Consider the following 22,262-nt stretch of genomic DNA (forward strand, 5'->3'; position numbering starts at 1 on the left):
ATTTTTATGTGTTCTTAAACATTTTTAACATTTCGTTTTTTTCCACTAAAAAATGTTCAAAAATTTCCCCAAATTGTTAAAAATGTGGACATCAGAAGTTTCACTGAGAAAATGTGTTTTTTCCCAGATTTTCAAACTTTAAAATGATCAATTTTGACCTGCAGGACGACATGAGGGTTAAATATCAAACTGTGGTGAAAGTATGAGCGAGTAAATATAGCTATCTGCTCTCAGCTGCTCACTTTCAGCTGCCAACAAAGAGGCGTTTTCCCACCAGGGGACGCCACATCACTCGTCATGACTCGGGGCCCACACAGGGGACGGTTCATGTTTGCAAAAGGGCCCCATCCGCCTGCAGAAGACGCTAATTATCCTCCTTCTGCAGCGTTTGCATCCAACAGCACATCTGTCCCTGAAATCGTCAGCATGTGTTGGAGATTTGTGATGAGTCACGATCATCCAGGGAGGAAGGAGAGTAAACACACCTGCTGCTGCTCGGAGTGGGAGTTCAGCAGGCAGCGGCCAGAAAATCAGAGGAAAACCCATTTAAATCTGGAAGAGTATCATATGGAATCACAGGAGTGACATAAAAAAAAGATAAATCTGTTAAAAAAATAAGGAAATAAATGTGCAAATATAGAGTAATAAATAAAAGAGAAAATAAAAAGATAAATCTGTTAAAAAATAAGGAAATAAATGTGCAGATATACAGATAAAAAAATAAAAAAATAAAAAAATAAATCTATTAAAAATTAAAGAAATAAATGTGCAAATATAAAGAGGAATAAATAAAAAAATAAATCTGTTAAAAATGAGGCAATAAATGTGTAAATATAAAGAGGAATAAATAGAATAATAAATGAAAAATAAATCTGTTAAATAAGGAAAAAATGCATAAATATAAAGAGGAATAAATAACGAAATAAATAAAAAATAAATCTGCGGAAAAATAAGGAAATAAATGTTTAAATATGAAGAGGAAGCAATAAAAGAATAAATAAAAAGATAAATCTGTTAAAAAATACAGAAATAAATGTGACAATATAAAGAATAAACAAAAGAATAAATCTGTTAAAGTTAAAATTATATATAATATAATAAATTATGTATAAATAAAGTTGTTATTGTGAGATAATTTGGCTTAAAGCATGGCCCTAGTTGGAAATATTTAATTTTTACTGGAAACTTCTTGATCTACACGATATTTTACAAGTTTATATTACTTCTGCATGTGTGTTTGGATGCAGGTTTACTATTTTATTGTATTTATTTCACTCGTTCCATGAGCTTTTAATTAAAATTCCTAAAATTAGTCATGTAAATAATAATATTGTTCAGTTTTAACCATAATCTAGATAGGTTATTTTGTACTTTATAGAATATTGGAGGTTCTCAATTGTACTATTTGAATAGTCAAAGTTAAAATTGAATATAATATAACAAATAATGTACAAATAAAGTTGCTCTTGTTATGTAATTTGGCTAAAAGCATGGCCCTAGTTCGACATGTTTAGTTTTTTTCTGGAAACTTCTGAATCTGCACTACACTTCTTAACTTTATATTACTTTTCATGTGTGTTTGGATGCAGGTTTACCTTTTAATTGTATTTACTTCACCTGTTGGATGAACTTTCAGACCCTTGGATGACTGTTTTGGTCCCAGGGCTCAGGTGCTCAGGGGCTCCCACTGCGCCTGCGTCCCGCTAACAGAGCCGCTATTGTTAGCCGAGAGCCGGACAGCAGCAGCGGAGCAGCGGCAGGTTCAGCCCGGGGTTATCCCGCTCTCACCCGCCCTACCTGCTCAGGATCCACGCTGTCGAAGAACAGAGGCGAAGCTGTGGGCAGGTAAAGGTAGGAAAGGAGGAAGGAAGCAAGGAAGGAAGGAAGGAGGGAGGGAAGGACTCCGAGGAAAGGAGGAAGTGGATGAGGTCGACCGTTGGGCTCAACAGGTTAGCTCCTCCGATGTTCTAGCAGCGGCTCGGACTTTTTCTCTCTAAAAACAAACCAAGAAAACACAAAATGCCGTGGAGGAAGAAAAACAAGTCGACGAAGGAGCATTTGGTGGACAACGAGGAGGTGAGCGGCGGACACGCAGGTGCTGGGAGCCTCGGTAAATCCGCCGTGAACGGAGCCGGACTGCCGCCTCCACCTGCCGACCTGCGGCCGAAGCTGGTGTTCCACACGCAGCTGGCCCACGGCAGCCCCACAGGCCGGATAGAGGGCTTCAGCAACGTCAAGGAGCTGTACGCCAAGATAGCGGAGGCGTTCAACTTCAGCCCACCTGAGGTAGGAGCTCACCTGGACGGAGCAGATCTGGTGCTGCGTTCAGGGGTTAAAGCTCGGTTTTACACGGAGTCAGTGAAGTGTTCTGGCAGACTTGTTTATAAACCTTTAACCGTGGAAAACCCAAAGTACAGCACCAGGTTTATTTTTTTTAATTTTATTTTACACAATCTCAGATATTATCATGAAATATTTGTGGGGAATTCTTTGTTTGTGTTTCTAAAGGTACTGCATCAGACAAACAAATACAAATAAGATATATTTTGTTTATTGTTTACAAGAAAAGCTAACAAAAATTCTAATTTCTAACAAAACGACCCAATATTCAAAATGTCTTATGTTTATAGAACCGATCAATTTTAAGTTTTTTAATGGCTCTTTGGGACTTGTTTAATATTATGGCTGTGATTGGACTAAAAGAAATTACACTTGAACACCTAAGAGGGATTCTTAATGCAATATTTCACAAATTTTTGGCGTTTCTGAATTCTATATTTGAGTGTATATATATATATATATATATATATAAGACAGAGAGAGACTTTACTTTTTTGTTTATTTTATTTATTTTGCTATTTTCTTCTATATTAAAAATACAGGGTTAATGTTAAAATACGTCATGACTAATTTCAAGTTTCATCTTAAAGTTCCTCTGATTCCTTAAAAAAAACTGAACAAAATGCTTTTAAAATCATGACTTGGCTCCCAGTAATCTCCTCGGTTGTGAAAGTTTAAAACCGGCCGACTCAACAAAGCCAGTTCAGTAAACTTAAGATATAAAGCTTATCTCATTAGGTCAGTCTGAGTTACATCATACAGGGACTGAATTAAACACCAACGACTAACTTGATTGAACAAAGACACACAGCAGAAAAACATAACGGCTTTAGAAACTAGCAGAACTCGAGCATTTACATTTGACTCAGTCTGTTTATGGTGTTTTACAGTGTAGAGCTGAACGATGTCAACACCTAAATTAATTACCAGCTGTTGGTTTAGAAGTCTAAATTTTCTCATTCCAGCTTCTTAAATTTGAATATTCCCTTTTTTCTCTCCTCCTCAGAACATAAACTGAATATATTTGCTTTGTGGACATTTGAGGACGTCCTCTTGGGTTTTCAGAAACAGTAATTGACTTGATCCACCATTTTCTGGCATTTTATAGATAAACGACTAATTGATTAATCAAGTAACAGATTAATCATTAGTTGCAGCCCCAGTCTCTCTCTGAGTGCAGATGTAGTTTGACAACCAAAAACTAATCACATCTTTGCTTGTTAATAATCCTATTTTTAAGCAATTATGTTATGTTCAGCGCTATTCAGTTTTGCTATAAAAGAAGAAGAAAACTAGCACTGAAATGCTTTTTTGGGGACCTATTTAATAGATCATTAAAACCCACTCAGATTAGGTGAAAATCCTGCAATAATAATACTAAATTCTGTCGCTAAATTCTCAGTACAACATAAAACAAATCACATCTTTGCTTGTTAATAATCCTATTTTGAGGAGTGTTGCTAAAGTTGAAAATTTAAAGTTGAGATTACATAAAAATCAGAAAAAAAAATACGAAGTTGTGTAGCTGAACTTTTGCAGCTTTTTTCTGACTTACCTACTTGACCCTTGTGTCGTCCTGTGGGTCAAATTGAGCCGTTTTAAAGTTTGAAAATGTGGGGAAAAAAAAAATTTCCACAGTGAAACTTCTGATGTCCGCATTTTTGGGAAATTTCTGAAAATTTTTTGATGGAAAAAAGAAACCAAAATCTAGGAAATTTCAATGGATTTTGGTTGATTTTTATGTGAATGTTCTTAAAGAAAATATTAGAAGTTTTACTGATATGTATGGAATCACTTTAGAGATTTTTCGGATTTTTTTTTAGAAGATTTTTACTCATTTAAAAAAAAATATTTACAAGAATTTTCTTTCCACATTTGGGGGATTTAATAAAACTATTAAGGGAAACTTTTAAGGAATTATTGGAATTTTTTTCCTGAAGTTTTTGCAGATTTTCATAAGTTTGGGGAATTTTCTTTTGCTGAATTTTTGAATATTTTTCAGCCAAGGAAAAAATATTTTTTGATGCCGGTAAATGAAGACAACAGGAGGGCTAAATGACCACGTCTCAACTCTGCTTGATCTCTTTGAGTCTTTTGAAATGGTTGGGATTTCACTTCTTTCAGATTTTTTAATGCAAGAGTGATTTATGAAGACGTGTTTTTACATGAAATGAAAGTAGTGCGACCGCTGAATGTATTAAATGTGATTTTTAACAAGCAGGGGCACGAGTTGATTTCTTTTCCTGTAATGAGACGTCCAAACATTCAAAAAAAAACCTAATGAGAGCTTCATATGCAAAGATAAAGTCATTTAGATGAAAACCGAATCCTTTAAGCGGCATGTATCACCTAAGTTTAGCTCAATACACGATTAAAAACAAGAGAATTCAGTAGAACTTATTTCTGTAATCCCCAAATAGGGTCATAAACAATACCTGATGTGTCTTAGCTGCAATCACAAGCAGCATTCATCTGCAGAAATAGTGCTTTTGCTGTTGATATGTCAGATTTAAATGCAGTTTTTCTGCTCATACTGGCATGCTTTTACTGTGGTAGTGTCACTTTTACTTCATAAAGGATCTTCATGCTTGTGCGCTGAAGGTAGGGCGGTTTTATAAGTGGCTTTTCTGGAGATTAGTCGTGTGGTGGCCGTTTAATGTCAGCTTTGACTGTGTCATGTTCGGAAAGACACGCCCTGCAAACGACGATACGCACCTTCAGACCTGCTTATCTGCTATATTACATGGAATCACAGGATAATAAAAGATAAATCTGCTAAAAAAAATAAGGAAATAAATGTAAAGAGGAATAAATAAATAACTGTTAAAAATAAGGAAATAAATGTGTAAATGAAAAGAGGAATAAATAAAAAATCTGTAAAAAAAAATAAGGAAATAAACGTGTAAACAAAGAGGAATAAATAAAAAAAATAAATCTGTTCAAAAAATAAGTAAATAAATGTGTAAATATAAAGAAGAATGAATAAAATAATAAAATATAAATTTGTTAAAAAATAAGGAAATGTGTAAATATAAAGAGGAATAAAAAAAATAAATATGTTAAAAATAAGGAAATAAATGTGTAAATATAAAAAAGAGGAAATAAAAATAAATCTCAAAAATAAAGAAACAAATGTGTAAATATTAAGACGAATAAATAAATAAATAAATCTGTTAAAAATAAGGAAATTAATATGTAAATATTAAAAGGAATAAATAAAAAAATCTGTTTAAAAATAAGGACAAATGTGTAAAGAGGAATAAATAAAAGAAAAGAAAAATATTTTTGCAATTCTTCTTTGTATTTATACATTTATTTCCTTATTTTTTAAGAGATTTTTTTTGTTTTTCTCTTTATAATGACACATTTATTTCTTTATGTTTTAACAGATTTACTTGTATTTTTTATTTATTCCTTATTATATTTACACTTTTTTCCTTATTTTTTAATGAACCTATTTTAAGCAAAAAAAAAATTTACTCCTCTTTATATTCACACATTTATTTCATGATTTTTTTAAAACAGATTTATGTTTTATTTTTTTATGTATTCCTCTTTATATTTACACATTTATTTCCTTATTTTTCAACACATTTATTTTTTTAAAAGATTTATTTTTTCATTTATTCCTCTTTATATTTACACATTTGTTTCTTTATTTTTTTCACAGATTTTTTTTAAATTTTTTTTATATATTCCTCTTTATATTTAAACATTTGTTTCCTCATTTAAAAAAAAACAGATTTATCTTTTATTATGGCACTCCTTTGATGCCATAATATTATGGCCACTGGACACCTGACAGATTAATGTGCGTCTATTTTTAGCTGCCGTTTATCGCGTCCATTCAGCATCAGGTTCCAGCGGGGAGGCGAGTGTAAAGCAGGTTCTGAGTCCTCCTCGGAAGCTGTTTAAGCTCCCCCTTTCAAAGTGGAGTGTGAGTGGCATGTTTGGCTTTTGTCGGCCTGAATAAGTCGAGCTGGGAGCTTCCTTTCCCCCCTCAGAGCTCAGAGATACCGCCGCTTCTTTCAACAAGTGAAATAATTAGAAAGGAATTCGTGTCTGCGGCGTTCGTCTCCACCTGTAGATGTAGGACTGATAAGTTCAGGCCACAGTCTCTCTCTAATCATAACCCTGTTTAGTCTGAACTGGACCCCAGCCATGTTTCTACAGGTATTTGTTCCATCGTGTCTATTAATAACGCTCATTAAAATCATCCCGCTGCTGTCAGAACTTGTTTTATTACACAAACTGCCTACAGCGTGTTCTCTAACTAACGATACCACAGAGGGCTCACAGATGATTTTAAAAGTTCGTCTTCTTCTTGAGCAAAACAATGATCCCCTACTAGCTCCAAAAGTGCTTTTTTTCATGATCTCCGTGTATTTTTTTTTATATTCCTCGTTATATTTACACATTTGTTTCTTTATTTTTTAAAGATTTGTTTTTAGTTATTTTATTTATTCCTCTTTGTATGTACATATTTATTTCCATATTTTTAAGTTATTTTTATTTATTCTTTTATTTATTCCTTTTTATATCTGCACATTTATTTCCTTATTTTTAACAGTTATTTTTTATTTGTTCTTTTATTTATTTCTTTTTATATTTACACATTCAGTTCTTTATTTTTTAACAGATTTATTTTTATTTATTCCTCTTTATATTTACACATTTATTTACTCATTTTTTTAAATAGATTTTTTTCTTCTTTATATTTATGTATTTATTTATTTTTTAACAGTTTTTTATTCTTTTATTTATTCCTCTTTATATTTACACATTTATTTACTTATTTTTTGACAGATTTTTTTTCTTTTATTTTCTCCTCTTTATATTTACATATTTATTTACTTACACCCCCTGTCAAAAGTTGTAGGACAGGTTCTACTTTATTTGAATGAGAAAGTGTCCTAAAACTTTTGACAGGGGGTGTATTTTTTAACAGACTTATTCATTTTTACTTTTTCCTCTTTATATTTGCACATTTGTTCAGTATTGCCTGCAGAGGAAGAATAACAGCTTGGGTGTCAACAAATTAAACAATTATGTTACGTTCAGTGCTATTGTTTTAAATATTTTGGCTTTACTATGAAGAATGAGAAAACTAACAATGAAGTACTTTTTGAGGATCTGTTTATTAGGTTGATTATCTTTTAATTCATAAAAAAATTCAGATTGCATAAAAATCTAAAAAAATATATAAAAGTTTGTCTAAACTTTGTTTTTTCCTGCTTAATTACTTAATTAACCACATCACAAGTCTTTGGGGGCAGTTTGGGCCTTAATTATGCAGGATTTAGATGAATGTAGGTGTTATTTGCCAGCATATGCTCACATTTGAGAAACCAGAACCAGTATTATAATGCATTATTTCTTACAGAATGACGTCATCGTTTAGCGGGGTGTGTATTCAGTGCAGTAATAGTTCAGAGCTGTGGCGCTGATAAACGCACACAAAGACGGAGTGAGGGATTGTGATGTGATCATGTCAGCTGTTAGACTCCACAGTTTTTAGCTCAGGAAGTCCCCGACGTCCGGCTCGGTGGGCACAGCCTCAGAACGAAGCAGATAACCCGTCCCAGAGGACCTCCTCCCTCCGTAAATACGACCCAAACCGGACAAAAGATAGCGGCTCTGCCAAATGAAGCCACGTTTACTGGCATCCTCGCAGCTTTTTAGGGACTAAAGTAATGAAATAGGGATGAATTTTATGCACAATGCCTCATTTTGAAATCATTTTGACACATATTTCACTTGTTCATCACTGAAGCAAATATAATCTGGTATAAAACCAAACGCTTTGCCATAGACTGTATATATAGTGGATGTATCATCTGGCTCCAGAATTGAAGCAAACCCGGAAGTGTCAAAAACTTGCAATATCACGTCGTCCGCGAGGGTTGGCTCCAAAAAGCTTTTGCTCCATAGACCCCAATTCATTTTTGGAAAAAATAAAATGTGATAGACTGATGTTCTACAGCTCAGGATTTTTTTCCCGTTAGTTTTCATGGTCAAAATGAGAGATCAAGTGGCCGATCTTAAAATGAATCAATACTGAATTTTAAATAAATCGTTAAAGTTGGCGGAGCCAGGGGGCGTGGCTATGCTTGATAGACAGCAACAGAAGCCTCTGCGGTAAAACGTGGGCGGGATAAGAGAGTCCTCAGCCAATCCTGCCCTAGTTGCTCTCCGGTCCAGTCTGTTTGATGACGCTTTTTACGTCACTGGCTCCAAAAAATCCAAAACGGCGACCAGGAAGTAGCAAAATCCAGGCTTCATTTTCTCGTCGTTGAAACCAACGGGTGACGTCACGGTTAGTTTACGCCTGTGCTTTGCTTGTAATTGTTTTCTATGATGGTTTTTACCTTTTGTCTAAAAACAAATTACATATTCCACTTGACCACACAGCAGTTTTATTAATATTTCAATTGAATGTTCGGCCTTTAAGAAATATAGTTCCTAGTGTTAATTCGGGGCTTCTTTACTATAAGATGTCATAATAAATATATAAGACAGCTGACTGTAGATAGTAGTAGTGTCCTTTTCCTTTTCTTCTGATGGATTCAAAACAAATCTAAAAAAAAACATATCAATCATGTATAACTAATAGAATACTTGTTGGATTTTGTCGACATTAATGAAATCCAAGCATTATTTTATCCGTTTTCACGATAGACAACAAAAAAATAAACCTGATAAAGACATTGTCCGGTAGTCCATCTTCATGCCAGTATACATCCCTAATGACTGATTTGAATTTTATTTATATTATTGATATTTGTATCATAATTCTCAAGTAAAAGTAATAATAAAATATTCTAATATCATTGGCTGTAGTAGTTTCAGTCCTGGGACATTTACTTTAGAAAAACAGTTTTTGTTTTCGTGCTCTTTGGTGGAAAACTAAATCAGAGGATTTGCTGGTTTAAGTGGATTTTCTGCACTCTGCATTCCCATTTTATTTAAATAGAGAAACAAAGTAATACCTCTTGATAATGTAGCACACTCTGGGCTGATCTAGTTTTAATTATTATTTCAACTTGTGTCGAAGAAATCATGTTTTCTCTGCCATTTTTTTTTTAATATTGTGGACTGATAATAAACACCATGAGCACCGTCGCTGTGACTGACTTCTATTCATACTTTAGGCTGCAGATTGCACATTAAGCTAGTTTACCCCCCCCCCCCCCCCCCCCCCCCCCCATTAACGGCTCATGTGACAGAGTTTCATGGTAACTGTTTGAATTTTCTTGCTGACAAACTTGTAGTTTTTGTCAAAGAACCGGATCATTTGTGCTTCACTTGTTAATCATTTGTGCCGGTGAGTTAACCGGGATCCGTAGAAGCCCTTCAGCCGTGAGCCATGAAACATTTTCTCTGGGGAAATGAACTGCAGAGCGGTTGTTTTGGACTGCTTTGGCTTTAGTTGTCTGTACTTTATCTGCTGCCGACCAAACGGAACGCTTCAAGGATGAATCCATGCGCGTGTTGAAGAGCAAACCCAAGGCTGACAGTTTTTATTCAAGTGTCAAAAACAGTCTGCGCTCAAATCCCGCTGGAAAATGTCCTTTTGTGCGTCACTGAATGGACGTCTGCTGGAGTTGTCATGCAGATTTAACCCTCCTGTTTTCCTCATTTACAGGCACCAAAAAATATTGTTTCCTTGTATGTGAATTTCTGAAAATTTGCAAAACCTTCAAGAAAAATAATTCAATAATTCCTTTAAAGTTTTTTCATTAAAAGTTTTATTTTAAAAAATCCCTCCAATTTGGTAAGAAAATTCTTGTCAATATTTTCAAAAAGTGAGTAAAAATCTTCCAAAAAAAATTCCTGAAAATATCTAAAGTGATTCCATATATATCAGTAAAACTTCTAATGTTTTCTTTAAGAACATTCACATAAAAATCAACCAAAATCCGGTGAAACTCGCTGGATTTTGGTTTATTTTTATGTAAATGTTCTAAAGAAACATTTTTGACATTTTATTTCCCTCCAAAAATGTTCTAGGATTTCCCAGAAATGTTGAAAATGTGGACATCAGAAGTTTCACACTGAAAATATATATTTTTCCACATTTTCAGACTTTAAAACGGGTCAGTTTTGACCCACAGGACGACATGAGAGTTAACTAACAGCAGAAACAGCTGGAACTGAAACATAACTCACTAATCTGATTTAAAATCATTCAGTGGATTAAAATATGTTTTGAATAATTTTACTAATGTTTGATTTTTGGAGGTGATTTTTGCAAACAGTCGATCAGAGCCTTCTCTCTTTGCCGTGCTGAATTTCAGACCAATTTTAATTTTTCCTTTGTGACATTTTCTCTAAACTGTTTACTGGAACAGCAGCTGTTGTTATTAGTCACCAACACAGCTGAGCAAATAGTTTCTCCCTCTGTTGGGACAGACGTGTAAACCTGAATCATTCCCACTTGAAGAAGAACTGCTCCTTTGCGACGATGAAGCTGGAATCTGTCGTTGCTGTAAATTAAAATCCACTGTGGCTGTTGTAAACCAGTGGCTCTGTGAGGGTACAGGAGTGCTTGGCTGAGCCTCGCACAAATTATATAATAAACAATGGTGTTGTCTTCCTTGTGATAGGTTACACATTTCTGTCCAAACACATTCCATTAAAACGTGTCCGGATTCCGTGGATATTAACGTGCGCTAAAGAGCTCAGTGCTGAGGAGCAACGGAAAGGAATTTCTCTGAGGTAAATAAGTGGCTAATTCAGCAAAAAAAAAACAAACAAAAAAAACAACCCCAAATTTCTGAAAATTTGCAAAACCTTCAGGAAGGAAATTCCAATAATTACTTAAAAGTTTCTCTTAAGAATTAAAAAAAAAAAAAAACAAATCCCCCAAATTTGGCAAGAAAATTCTTGTAAATATTTTCAAAAAATGAGTAAAAATCTTACAAAAAATCTTTAAAATATCTAAAGTGATTACATATATGTCAGTAAAACCTCTAATATTTTCTTTGAGAACATTAACATAAAAATGAAATTTGCTGGATTTTGGTTAATTTTTATGTGAATGTTCTTAACTGCATTTTTCACCATAAAATTTTCAAAGATTTCCCAAAATGTTGAAAATGTGGACATTTGAAGTTTCACTGTGAAAATATTGTTTCCTTGTCTGAAAAAATATCTAAAATTTAGCAAAACAAAATTCCACAAAGTTCTGAAGATTTGCAAAACCTTCAGGAAGAAAATTCCAGTAATTCCTTACACGTTTCCCTTTAAAGTTTAATTTTAAAAAAATGCCCCAAATTTGGCAGAAGAATATTTTCAAAAAATCCTAAAAATATCTGAAGTGAATACATACATATTAGTAAAACTTCTATTATATTTTTTAAGAATATTAACATAAAAAACTAAATTTGCTGGATTTTGGTTCATTTTTATGTGAATGTTCTTAACAGCATTTTTTTTTACCATAAAATTTTCAAAAAATTTCCCGAAAATGTGGAAATTTGAAGTTTCACTTTGAAAATATTGTTTCCTTGTGTGAAAAAAATCTCAAATTTAGCAAAAAAAAATTCCCCAAATTTCTGAAAATTTGCAAAACCTTCAGGAAGAAAATTCCAATAATTCCTTAAAAGTTTTATTTTTAAAAATCCCCCAAATTTGGCAGAACAATTCTTGTGAATGTTTTTCTTTAAAATGAGTAAACATCTTCCAAAAAAATAAAATCCTAAAAACATCTAAAATGATTCCAGATATGTCAGTAAAACTGCTGATATTTTGTTTCTTAAGAACATTCACATAATAATCAACCAAAATTCAGTGAAATTCGCTGGATTTTGATTGATTTTTTTTGTGAATGTTCTTCAGAAACATTTTTAACGTTTCTTTTTTCCTTCAAAAAATGCTCAGAAATTTCCCAAAAATGTTGAAAATGTTTCACAAATATTTTTTTCCACGTTTTCAAACTTTAAAACGAGTCAGTTTTGACCAGCAGGACGACACGAGGGTTAAATCAGAAGCACAGAAAACACACTGCAGGAACAGAGCATTACAGAGCCTTTAATAGAGCAAACAGTCATGCTTTCTGTTATGTAAACTCACTTCAAGTTCAGTGATATCTCAGCCGGTGAGATGTGCATGTGATATGACAGTCTGAGGACAAAGAAAGGAATGTTTTTATGTGCTCAGGTCAAAGTCTGGCTGCTGATTCGAGGTGTGTCTCTGCCTTCCATCCATTTACCTACACTTTGAATACTCGGGCTGCGGCCGTGCAGCACAACCACACGTCTTGTTTTTGTTTTTGCAGCCGGACATTTGTTAATCAGGGAGGGTGGATTATGTGGAACAATCTCATTTGGTGGAGCTTTAGCCGGGCTCACTTCCTCGATGTTGTGTAAAAAAACATGAGATAAAAAACTGGTTACACATGTCATGTACTTGAGGAGATGTGGAGCGGTACCTTCATCTGTTTGTGTATCGTTTATTGTGCAGCGTTTACTTTCATCAGTCATCTCTAAACGTGACCGACTGCTGATAGAACGCTCTATAAGCAGATGTTTGTAGAGAAGAAGCTCTAATGTCTGATCTGAAGTCACCACATGCAGCTTTTCTCCAGTAACTGCTTCCAATCCCTGTTCACTGCAGCCCTGTACAGCACCGATTCTGAGCCTGTAATGATTAGCTTTTGTTTCCCTGGAGGTGTTAATTCAGCTAAAAATTTGTTACAGAGGTCACAGCTGGTGGCGGAGCTGGAATGGATTGAAGTGTGTCTCTAAAAACCAATCAGCAGATCCCAGAACAGACTTGTACGGACCAAACAGGACAGTTTTATGTCCCTTTAACCCTGTACAACCCACTGTTGCAAAAATCAAATTTTTTAAAATTATTTTCTATTATATATTGTAATAATTGTCCTTAATATTACTTTTTATTATTATTAATATTTTTTGCAAATGTTTTTCTATATTTGGGTTTATATATTTATATTACAGTAATAGTTATTATTAGTAGTTTTTTTGATTTTCACTCACTATATTTGAGTTCATATATATATATATATATTTTGCTACAATACATTTTGCTCATATAATAAATGTTATTATGATTATTATTTTAATTTTTTGCAAGTTTTTTCTATATTTGGGTTTATATATTGTACATATGTGTATTTATCTATTTTTTTGTTCTTTTTTTTCTATATTTGGGTCTCACAGGGTTAGAATAAGGTTTTAGTGAAGGTCAACAGAAACAGTGAGAATAACTTTTGTATTTTTGAACCATTTTTATTGAGGACTCCTTTACCATTTTACCTTTAGTGTTTTTGCTCATTAGATGGTCAGAAATAAGAAGAAACGGATAGATTTCTGTCAGTAAAGGTAACATTGCTGTACTGTGTGTGGTCCAGTCATTCTTACTGTCCAACAAAGCTGCCTTTAGATGCGTAATCATTCACACTGAGCAGTTTATTATCACGGGACAAACACATGCAAATATTGACATGTAGCAACAGGTTAATTTTTTTCAGAATGTAAACGATGAATCCTTTATTTAAATATGGCTGGTTAATGAGCCAATTAAATGACTAACCATTTTAACATTACCAGTGCTGTTATTTGTGATGTGCAAAAGGAAAGCTGTGGTTTGTTCTGGTTCCTTCTTCCTCCTTAGAACTGTAATTATGTTTTTCCCCAGCTGAAACCAATTATCCTCATTATCAAACAGCTCTGTTGTTTAGTGTCTAGTAACACGTTCTGAGGTTAACGTGGTTCCAGTGATCGTGTGTTTACTGGTATTTGAGCTTTATTATTATTATTATACGTGTGACAAGCAAATGAGCACCAAGTCTCCCTGTCTGAGCATCGCATGGCTGCAGGAGAAACAAATGCGACGCTAACGAGGAGCGTGAAGCTGCAGGAACAGACTCCAGGTGTGTGTGCTCACTGCTGACCGGCTTTATGGTGATTCAACCCTGCAAGACCGAAATATAGAAAAAGAAACATTTGGAAAAAAATAGAATAAAACAAAACACACACACACAAAAATATATAATCCCAAATACAGAAAAAATTTCCAAAAATGTAAAATAAAATAAAAAAACTACATATATATATATATATATATATATATATATATATATATATGTATATATATGTATATATATATATATATGTTTTTTGCTTTATTTTGATTTATTTTTTGCTAATTTCTTCTATATTTAGGTTTATGTATGTTTTTTGTGTGCATGTGTGTTTTATTTTATTCTATTTTTTGCTTCTAATTTATATATAATTTATATATGTATGTGTATATATGAAGTTTATTTGCAAAAACAGATAACTCCATTTTATAAATTTTCAGAAAACTCATTTTTTTACTGTTTACTTGAGATAACAATAACAATAATATGCACGCACACAAAAATATAGAAATAAAAGAATAAATAAATAAAGTAAAAAAATGATTATACACACACCTTTTTCAGTACAGTATATTTAAAAATATCTAAAATATATATATTTATTTTTGGTTTTATTTCTTTATTTTGCTCATTTTTCTACATTCTACATATATAAATACATTTATATATAAATAATAGAAAATGGTAACTTTTAAAAATAAGACTGTTTTTGCAGCAGTGGGTTTTCCTGGGTTCGGTGATGCTGAAGAAGATGTTGTCACGGCAACACCTTCATCAAAACCAGCGGGTTGTCAGAGGCGGCTGAGCTTTCCGTCGTCCTCTCTGAAGATCCATGTGGAAACTAAATCACAGATAAAAAGAAACGTGTTTGTCTGCTGATGGATCCGACTTTCTCCTTCAGGTTGTCGGACGGCCTTTTACCTCCTCGCTTTCTGAAGCAGTCAAAGTTTTGTCGACACTTTCAGTAGTTTGTAGTTCACTTACTTTGGATCTGTAGTTTTTTCTTGATTCTTCCAAAGACATTTCTTTTTAAAGCAAAGTGGTTAAATATACCTGTTGAACTGAGCTCACTTCAGTCAAACAAGCTTATTTTTAGGACGTTCTGATGGATAAATCGGAGGTTTAATGGAGGTTTTAATACACAGACAATGCTCTGTTTGGATCAGATGTGGCGTTTTACGACACGTTCGTCTCCGTTCTCATAACAGGCTTTTTTTTCTGCCGCCGCTATCGTCGTCTTCCTGAAGAATCTCACATCCGCTGTCAGGTGAATGATTACACTGAAATGCTGACGGATGTGATTTCCTGTTGAACACGCAGCTTACATCAGCGTTCCCCGTTAGCCAGTTAAAAACTAAACGCAGCAATGACAGGAGAGGCTTTCTGGAAGTGGAGAAGAACAACAGGTTCTTAAGCTGCTGCACATGAGTGATTTCCTGCTGGAAGCTTCTCCGTTTAACCTCTCTGACCTCCTTCTCCACCGTTAGAAGAACAGCTGAAGAGGCTGTGAACTGGCAGCGATTCAGTTTCCTGAGCTTTTAGTCAAACCTATTTCAAGTCGAGTTTATTTCCCAGAGGTCCAGTTAGACCAACATGAGGCCCGTGGGCCAAAAGTGGTCCTCCAGAGGGTCCAATCCGGCCCTCAAAGTGTAAAAATTACAGAGAAGACATTAACTGCAGATTGTAAATTAGTAAAACTATAAATTTAAAATCATTTCTAGACCATGACAAGTTGATTTGATCAGAAAGTAAAATACTAGATTGTTCGTTTGTCGCTTTGTGTCTCATTTTTGTAATATTTTGTCTTGTTTGTGTTGTTTTTGTCTTTTTTTTTTTACCTGACTTGTGGTTTGTGTCATGTTTTTGTGATGTCATTTCTCGTCTTTGTCGTTTGTCTTATTTTTGTGTTTCGCTTGAACTTTTTGTCAAATTTTTTGTAGACAGTTTAAAAATTAAAGAATAAGACTGATTGTTAAAGAAAATAATTAGAGAGACGACATCACACTGAAGAACCAGGCAGCTGAAAGAAAAATAAAACCAGAGAGAACATCCAAAATAAACAGGACAGAATAGAAAACTAAAACGAATTACAGCCAAAAGTAAACCTCACATAAAGTGGGTTTTAACCTGCATGCTGTCCTGTGAGTCATAATTGTCCCATTTTAAGTTTGAAAATGTGGAACAGTGAAACTTCTGATGTCCACATTTTCAACCTTTTTGGGAAATGTTTGAACATTTTTTGTGGAAAAAAAGAAATGTTAAAAACATTTCATAAGAACATTCACAAAAAAATCCAGTTATTTTTCCAAATTCAGATATTTTTGGGATATTTTTGGAAGATTTTTCTTCATTTTTTGAAAAATTTTACATGAATTTTCCTGAAAAATTTGGGGGATTTTTTAAAATAAAACTTTTAAGCGAAACTCTTAAGGAATTATTGGAATTTTCTTCCTGAAGGTTTTGCAAATTTTCATAAATCTGGGGAATTCTTTTACTGATTACTTTAAAAAAAAATTTCAGACAAGGAAACCATATTTTTTGGTTCCTGTGAATGAGGACAACAGGAGGGTTAAGGACCGATTTAAAAGAAAGGAGATCGATAATCAGTATTCATCTGCATTTGCTTTAAAAATGAAGGTTTATACCCCTAGTTTTCCTCTCTGACTGTAAGAATATGTCATTTTTAGAGTCACACTTTGTAAAAGAACAGTTTCTACTTTTAAAAATGACAGATTTTTGCTGAACTAAAACAGATAAAGATGCGTTGACGTCTTCTGACTTTAAAATGCTGCCGTGCGTTTGTACAAATTCATGCATCAACGTCGACTCCCAATTCATCCTGAAGTTTGATTTTTGCGTTCTCCTCTCAGATCTTTGACACTCGGAGCAGCTCCGGCCTCGGATGAACAGACGGCGGTCCCTCTCCTTTGACTTTTTTTCTCCGTGTGGTTATCGGGGTTCTGGTCGGTGTGGACCGGCGGTGGGAGGTGTGGGGTCTGTTCTTGTGAGTCAGAGCGTCGCTGCAGAGTGCGACGATGCAAACTAGCTGCTCTGGTGGAGTGAACAGGAGGAGAGGAGGGAGAGAAGTGGCTTCATGCAGCTGGCAGCCTTGGTAACCGGGCGTAGGCGTCTGCTGCTGATCCTCCCACTCGGCCTGGGCGGAGGCGAGGAGGGCTGTTATGGAAAAGAAAGGAGAAGAGCCGTCCGTTCAGCTGCAGAGCACCCCTCCTTCCCCTTTTACTTTCTCTCTCCAGTGGCCTCCCTCCCTTATTATCCGGTTCTTTTATAGTCTGGTAACCCGAGGCAACCGAGGCAGCCGGTGTGAGAGCGAACAGCGCCTCTTGGTACACGGGAGAAAGACAAACAAAGGCCCAAATAAGGCCGTCCTCGCTGCCAGAGGCTGATTGGTGCACAAAGGTCGTCCTGCTGATGAATCGGCACGAATCAACCGATTACTGCAGCCCAACCCGGAAGTCAGACGCTAATTCCTGCCTCAGTGTTTCCCAAAGCCGATCCCACAACAGGGGCTGGATGTCAGGCTTAGAAATACGTTAACCCTCCTGTTGTCTTCATTTACAGGCACCAAAAAGGCTGAAAAAAATCCCAAAATTCTGCAAAAAAATTCCCCAAATTTCTGAAAATTTGCAAAACCTTCAGGAAGAAATTCCAAAAATTAAAACAATCCCCCAAATTTGGCAGAAAATGCTTGTAAACATTTTCAAAAAATGAGTAAAAATCTTCCAAAAAATCCTAAAAATATCTAAAGTGATTACATATATATCAGTAAAACTTCTGATATTTTCTTTAAGAGCATTCACAAAAAAAAAGAAATTCACTGGATTTTGGTTTATTTTTTGGTGAATGTTCTTAATAAACTTTTTTTTTTTTACTATTTTTGTTTTTCCGCCCAAAAAATGTCCCAAAAATGTTGAAAATGTGGACATCAGAAGTTTCACTGTGAAAATATTGTTTCCTCGTCTGAAAAAAAATAAAAATTCAGCGAAAATCCCCCAAATTTGACAAGAAAATTCTTGTAAATATTTTCAAAAAATCCTAAAAAATATAGAAAATAACTCCATGTATATCAGTAAAACTTCCAATATTTTCTTTAAGAACAATCACATAAAAATCAACCAAATCCAGAGAATTTCACTGGATTTTGGTTGATTTTTTTGTGAATGTTCCTAAGAAACATTTTTAAAATTTCCTTTTTTTTTCCACCAAAAAATGTTCAGAAATTTCACAAAAATGTTGAAAATGTGGACATCAGAAGTTTCACTGTGAATATATATTTATTTTCCCACATTTTCAAACTTTAAAACGGGTCAGTTTGACCTGCAGGACGACATGAGGGTTAATAAACATCAATTTAAGTATCGGTAAAAAGCAACCAAGCTTCTCTTTAAGGTTCTTGAATGTGTTTAGACTTAGACTTTGTTTTTTTGACAGAGACAGTGCACGTTAATGAAGGTCTGTTTATGCAGCAGTGGATGTAAATACACCAGATTGTAGCAACAATGATACAGTCATAGACAAAAGCGTTGACACCCCTGGGATTTTTCCAGAAAACACACCATTTCTCCCAGAAATAGTTGTAGTTTAGAATGTTTTTGGTATACTCGTGTTTATTTCAGTGATGTACATTGGAAAAAATTCTTCTCCACGGCACCATTCTGCTTGATTTCCATTCACAGGACAGAACAGAAACGCAACAGAAACAGTTGAACATGCAAGTGTAGTTTTCACTCTGGCCAGATCACCTGTTGTTTAGGGTTGCTGTGATAGACGGCGTCAGGTTTTTGCCTAGTCGAGCTCGTCTGCATCTCAGGGTTGTGTATCTACGTCCTGAGGGGATGAGGCGTGTGTTATGTCCTGTTCTGTTGTGTTTGCTGTCCGTGTCATGGCCCTGTTGTTTACTTCTGTGAGGTTTGGTGTGTGTTATGTCCTGTTCTGTTGTGTTTGCTGTCCGTGTCATGGCCCTGTTGTTTACTTCTGTGAGGTTTGTTGTGGGACGAACGACTGTTTTGGAGGCTGTGGTGGTTGTTCGTTTGGTTTTGTTTGTAACGGTGAGCAGGTGAAGCCGGACAGGAGGATGGACTGGGTTCACCTGCTCATCCAAGAAGCAGCAGTGACTCTACCAGAGCTGAAGAGTTAAAACGTCTTCATCAACCTTAAACTGAAGTCCAGTTACTTTCTACTAAAGGATTCCTGTGACTTGGACGACTGAGAATCTACAGAGACGTCAGTCAAAGTGGAACTTACTCGGAGCTTTTCTGTCTATTTAATAAATGATTAAAGGCACCAGACTGGTCCTCCTGGGTTTCGCTGCTTAAAGTGGTGTTAAATCAGGCCAGTGTCGTGTTGCTGGAGATCACGTTTCCCCGTCTGTCTGCTGGACGCCATGTCAGCCTCAAGGTGTGAAGCCGGGTTTCCTCATTACTGGTGAAGGAAGAAAGGTTGTTTTCCTTGTTGGGGAGTTTGTATATATAATATTTAGAAGAATCTTTGTCGAAGAATACCGTGTGGTGTTTGGTTATAGGCGGCCATGTTGGTTTTAGGCCTGAAAACAGCAAAAATGTGAACTAGGATACAGAAAGTGTGATGCATCCAGAATGACCTGAAAATGATCCATAATTATGGAAAATTAGTCCAGAATGACATGAAATGTGTCCTTAAGGACTTGAAAATTATTCCAAAGACACAAAAATTTGTCCAGAATGGCAAGAAAAGATCCAAGCCGACATAAAACTTGTTGAAAATGACTCAAATTGTCCAAAATTACTCGAAAATTGTCCGAAATGACTCAAAACTCGTCCAAAATGGCAAGAAAACTGTCCAAAATCTCTCAAATTGTCCAAAATGACGAGAAAAGGTCCAAGCCTACATAAAACTTGTTGAAAATGATTCGAAAATTGTCCAGAATCGCGAGAAAAAATCCAAGCTGACATAAAATTTATTGAAAAGGACTTGAAAATTGTCCAAAATTACTCGAAAATTGTCCAAAATGACTCAAAACTTGTCCAAAATGGCAAGAAAACCGTCCAAAATCTCTCAAATTTTCCAAAACAACTTGAAAAAATTGTCCAAAATTACTCGAAAATTGTCCGAAATGACTCAAAACTTGTCCAAAATGGCAAGAAAACTGTCCAAAATGTGTCAAATTTTCCAAAATGACTTGAAAAATTTCCAAAATTACTCGAAAATTGTCCAAAACGACTTGAAAATTGTCCGGAATGACCCCGTGGGGTGGACGAGGGCAGGACTGCAGAATTAGACTGCTACATTAAAGACAGACTCCCTGATTGATTTTGATTGATTGATTGATGACTCGTACTTTTAGCATGGTGACTCGGTGGATTTATTTTTGAAGCCGTCTCGGTGTTCCTGCTGGGACTGACAACATGGATGGTGAAAACAGATGCAGACTGTTCTGGGTTTCCCTTCAGCTTCTTATTTGTCGTTCCCGTTAAAAAGATTTTTATCACGTGTGCGTGTTGCCGAACACATTTGTTAATTAGCTTCGTCTACCCGCTGCGTGTTTTCGCACAGATCCTGTTCTGCACCCTGAACACCCACAAGATCGACATGGACAAGCTGCTGGGGGGGCAGATCGGCCTCGAGGACTTCATCTTCGCCCACATTAAAGGCCTCAAAAAGGAGGTGGAAGTCCATAAATCTGAAGACGCTCTGGGACTCACCATCACCGACAACGGAGCGGGATACGCTTTCATAAAGGTAAGAGGGAGTACAGCATCTCACCTGGAGCACGCCGACCTTTGTTCACCTCCTGGTTTACTGCTGTGGAAGGAAGCTAGAACTTTTCAGATGCAAAGTGAGGCTTGGTAAGGAAGAAACGTAGGCTGTGGAAATGAAAGAAGTTCAGTAAACCTGCCATGATGCCAGTGGCCGTATTAACATTCATCTCGCTTATTCCAGAATCAGAAATGAGGTTGGATTAAAGGATTAGGATTGTTCTCAACAGTAAGCTGTGTTTATTGGTTTAAGTCGTGTCTGTTTAGTTTTTGTGTTTGCAGACAAAGTTGTGTGGAGAAAATTAGGTCGACACTAGCAGAGGATGCAAATGCTTAATCTAATCGTCTATTTTATTTCTCATTTAATAAAAAAAAACTTCAGCAAAAGGTTCCAAAACTGAAGGAATATTTTGTCTCCAGTCATTTGGGTCAAACTGTAACAGAGAGACTTTTGAAGTCCATGGGATATATCTACATATGTTTTATTAAAAGTAAGAAACTAATGTTTTTTATGTTATTATGATCATGTATTTACTAATTCCATAATTATTTATTGTGGAAACCATCGCTTTGTTAATAAAAAATGACTGGATGTCACTAAAATGTCAACTATGATACAAAAAATCAAGCAAATTCTATATTGACTCGTCCAGAATGACTTGAAAATTATCCAAAATTACAGAAAATTAGTCCAGAATGACATGAAATTTGTCCTAAATGACTTGAAAATGATCTCAAAGACGCAAAAATGATCCAGAATGACAAGTAAAGGTCCAAGCTGACATAAAATTTGTTGAAAATGACTCAAAACTTGTCCAAAATGACAAGAACATTGTCATACCTGATTTATCTGTCACTGGTTAATCCACTTCTACAAAATGATTAAAAATTAACAAATGCATATAGTAAAAAATATAGTAAAAATGTAGTAAAAGTACAGTATAAATATAGCAAAAAGTAAAAATACAGTGAAGATATAGTAAAAATGCAATGAAAATGCAGCAACATATAGTAATGATGTAGTAAAAATTACAGTAAAATATAGTTAAAAAATACAATGAAAATATTTTTAAAATACAACTAAAAATAGTAAAAACATAGTAAAAATATAGTAAAAATACAATGAAAATATAGCAAAAATATTGTAAGAAATATTGTAAAAATAAAGTAAAAAATAATAAAAAATACAACAAAAATATTATAAACACAATAAAAATATAGTAAAAAATACAATAAAAATAAAGAAAAAATATTGTAAGAAACATTGTAAAAATACAGTA

General features: G+C 34.7%; 1 protein-coding gene across 1 annotated transcript in view; it reads left to right on the forward strand.

Annotated features, from left to right (window-relative positions):
- Positions 1 to 1,697: 1,697 nt before the first annotated feature.
- Positions 1,698 to 22,262, forward strand: part of gipc2 (GIPC PDZ domain containing family, member 2) — a 28,985-nt gene continuing 8,420 nt past the window's right edge. The window contains exons 1-2 of the mRNA XM_051953257.1: positions 1,698 to 2,286; positions 20,780 to 20,965. Of these exons, the coding sequence (XP_051809217.1) occupies positions 2,020 to 2,286; positions 20,780 to 20,965 (453 nt within the window). The 5' untranslated portion in view covers positions 1,698 to 2,019. The remainder of the gene's footprint in view (positions 2,287 to 20,779; positions 20,966 to 22,262) is intronic.

This window comes from Acanthochromis polyacanthus, chromosome 9 (genome assembly GCF_021347895.1).
Source record: "Acanthochromis polyacanthus isolate Apoly-LR-REF ecotype Palm Island chromosome 9, KAUST_Apoly_ChrSc, whole genome shotgun sequence".
NCBI classification, from domain to species: Eukaryota; Metazoa; Chordata; class Actinopteri; family Pomacentridae; genus Acanthochromis; species Acanthochromis polyacanthus.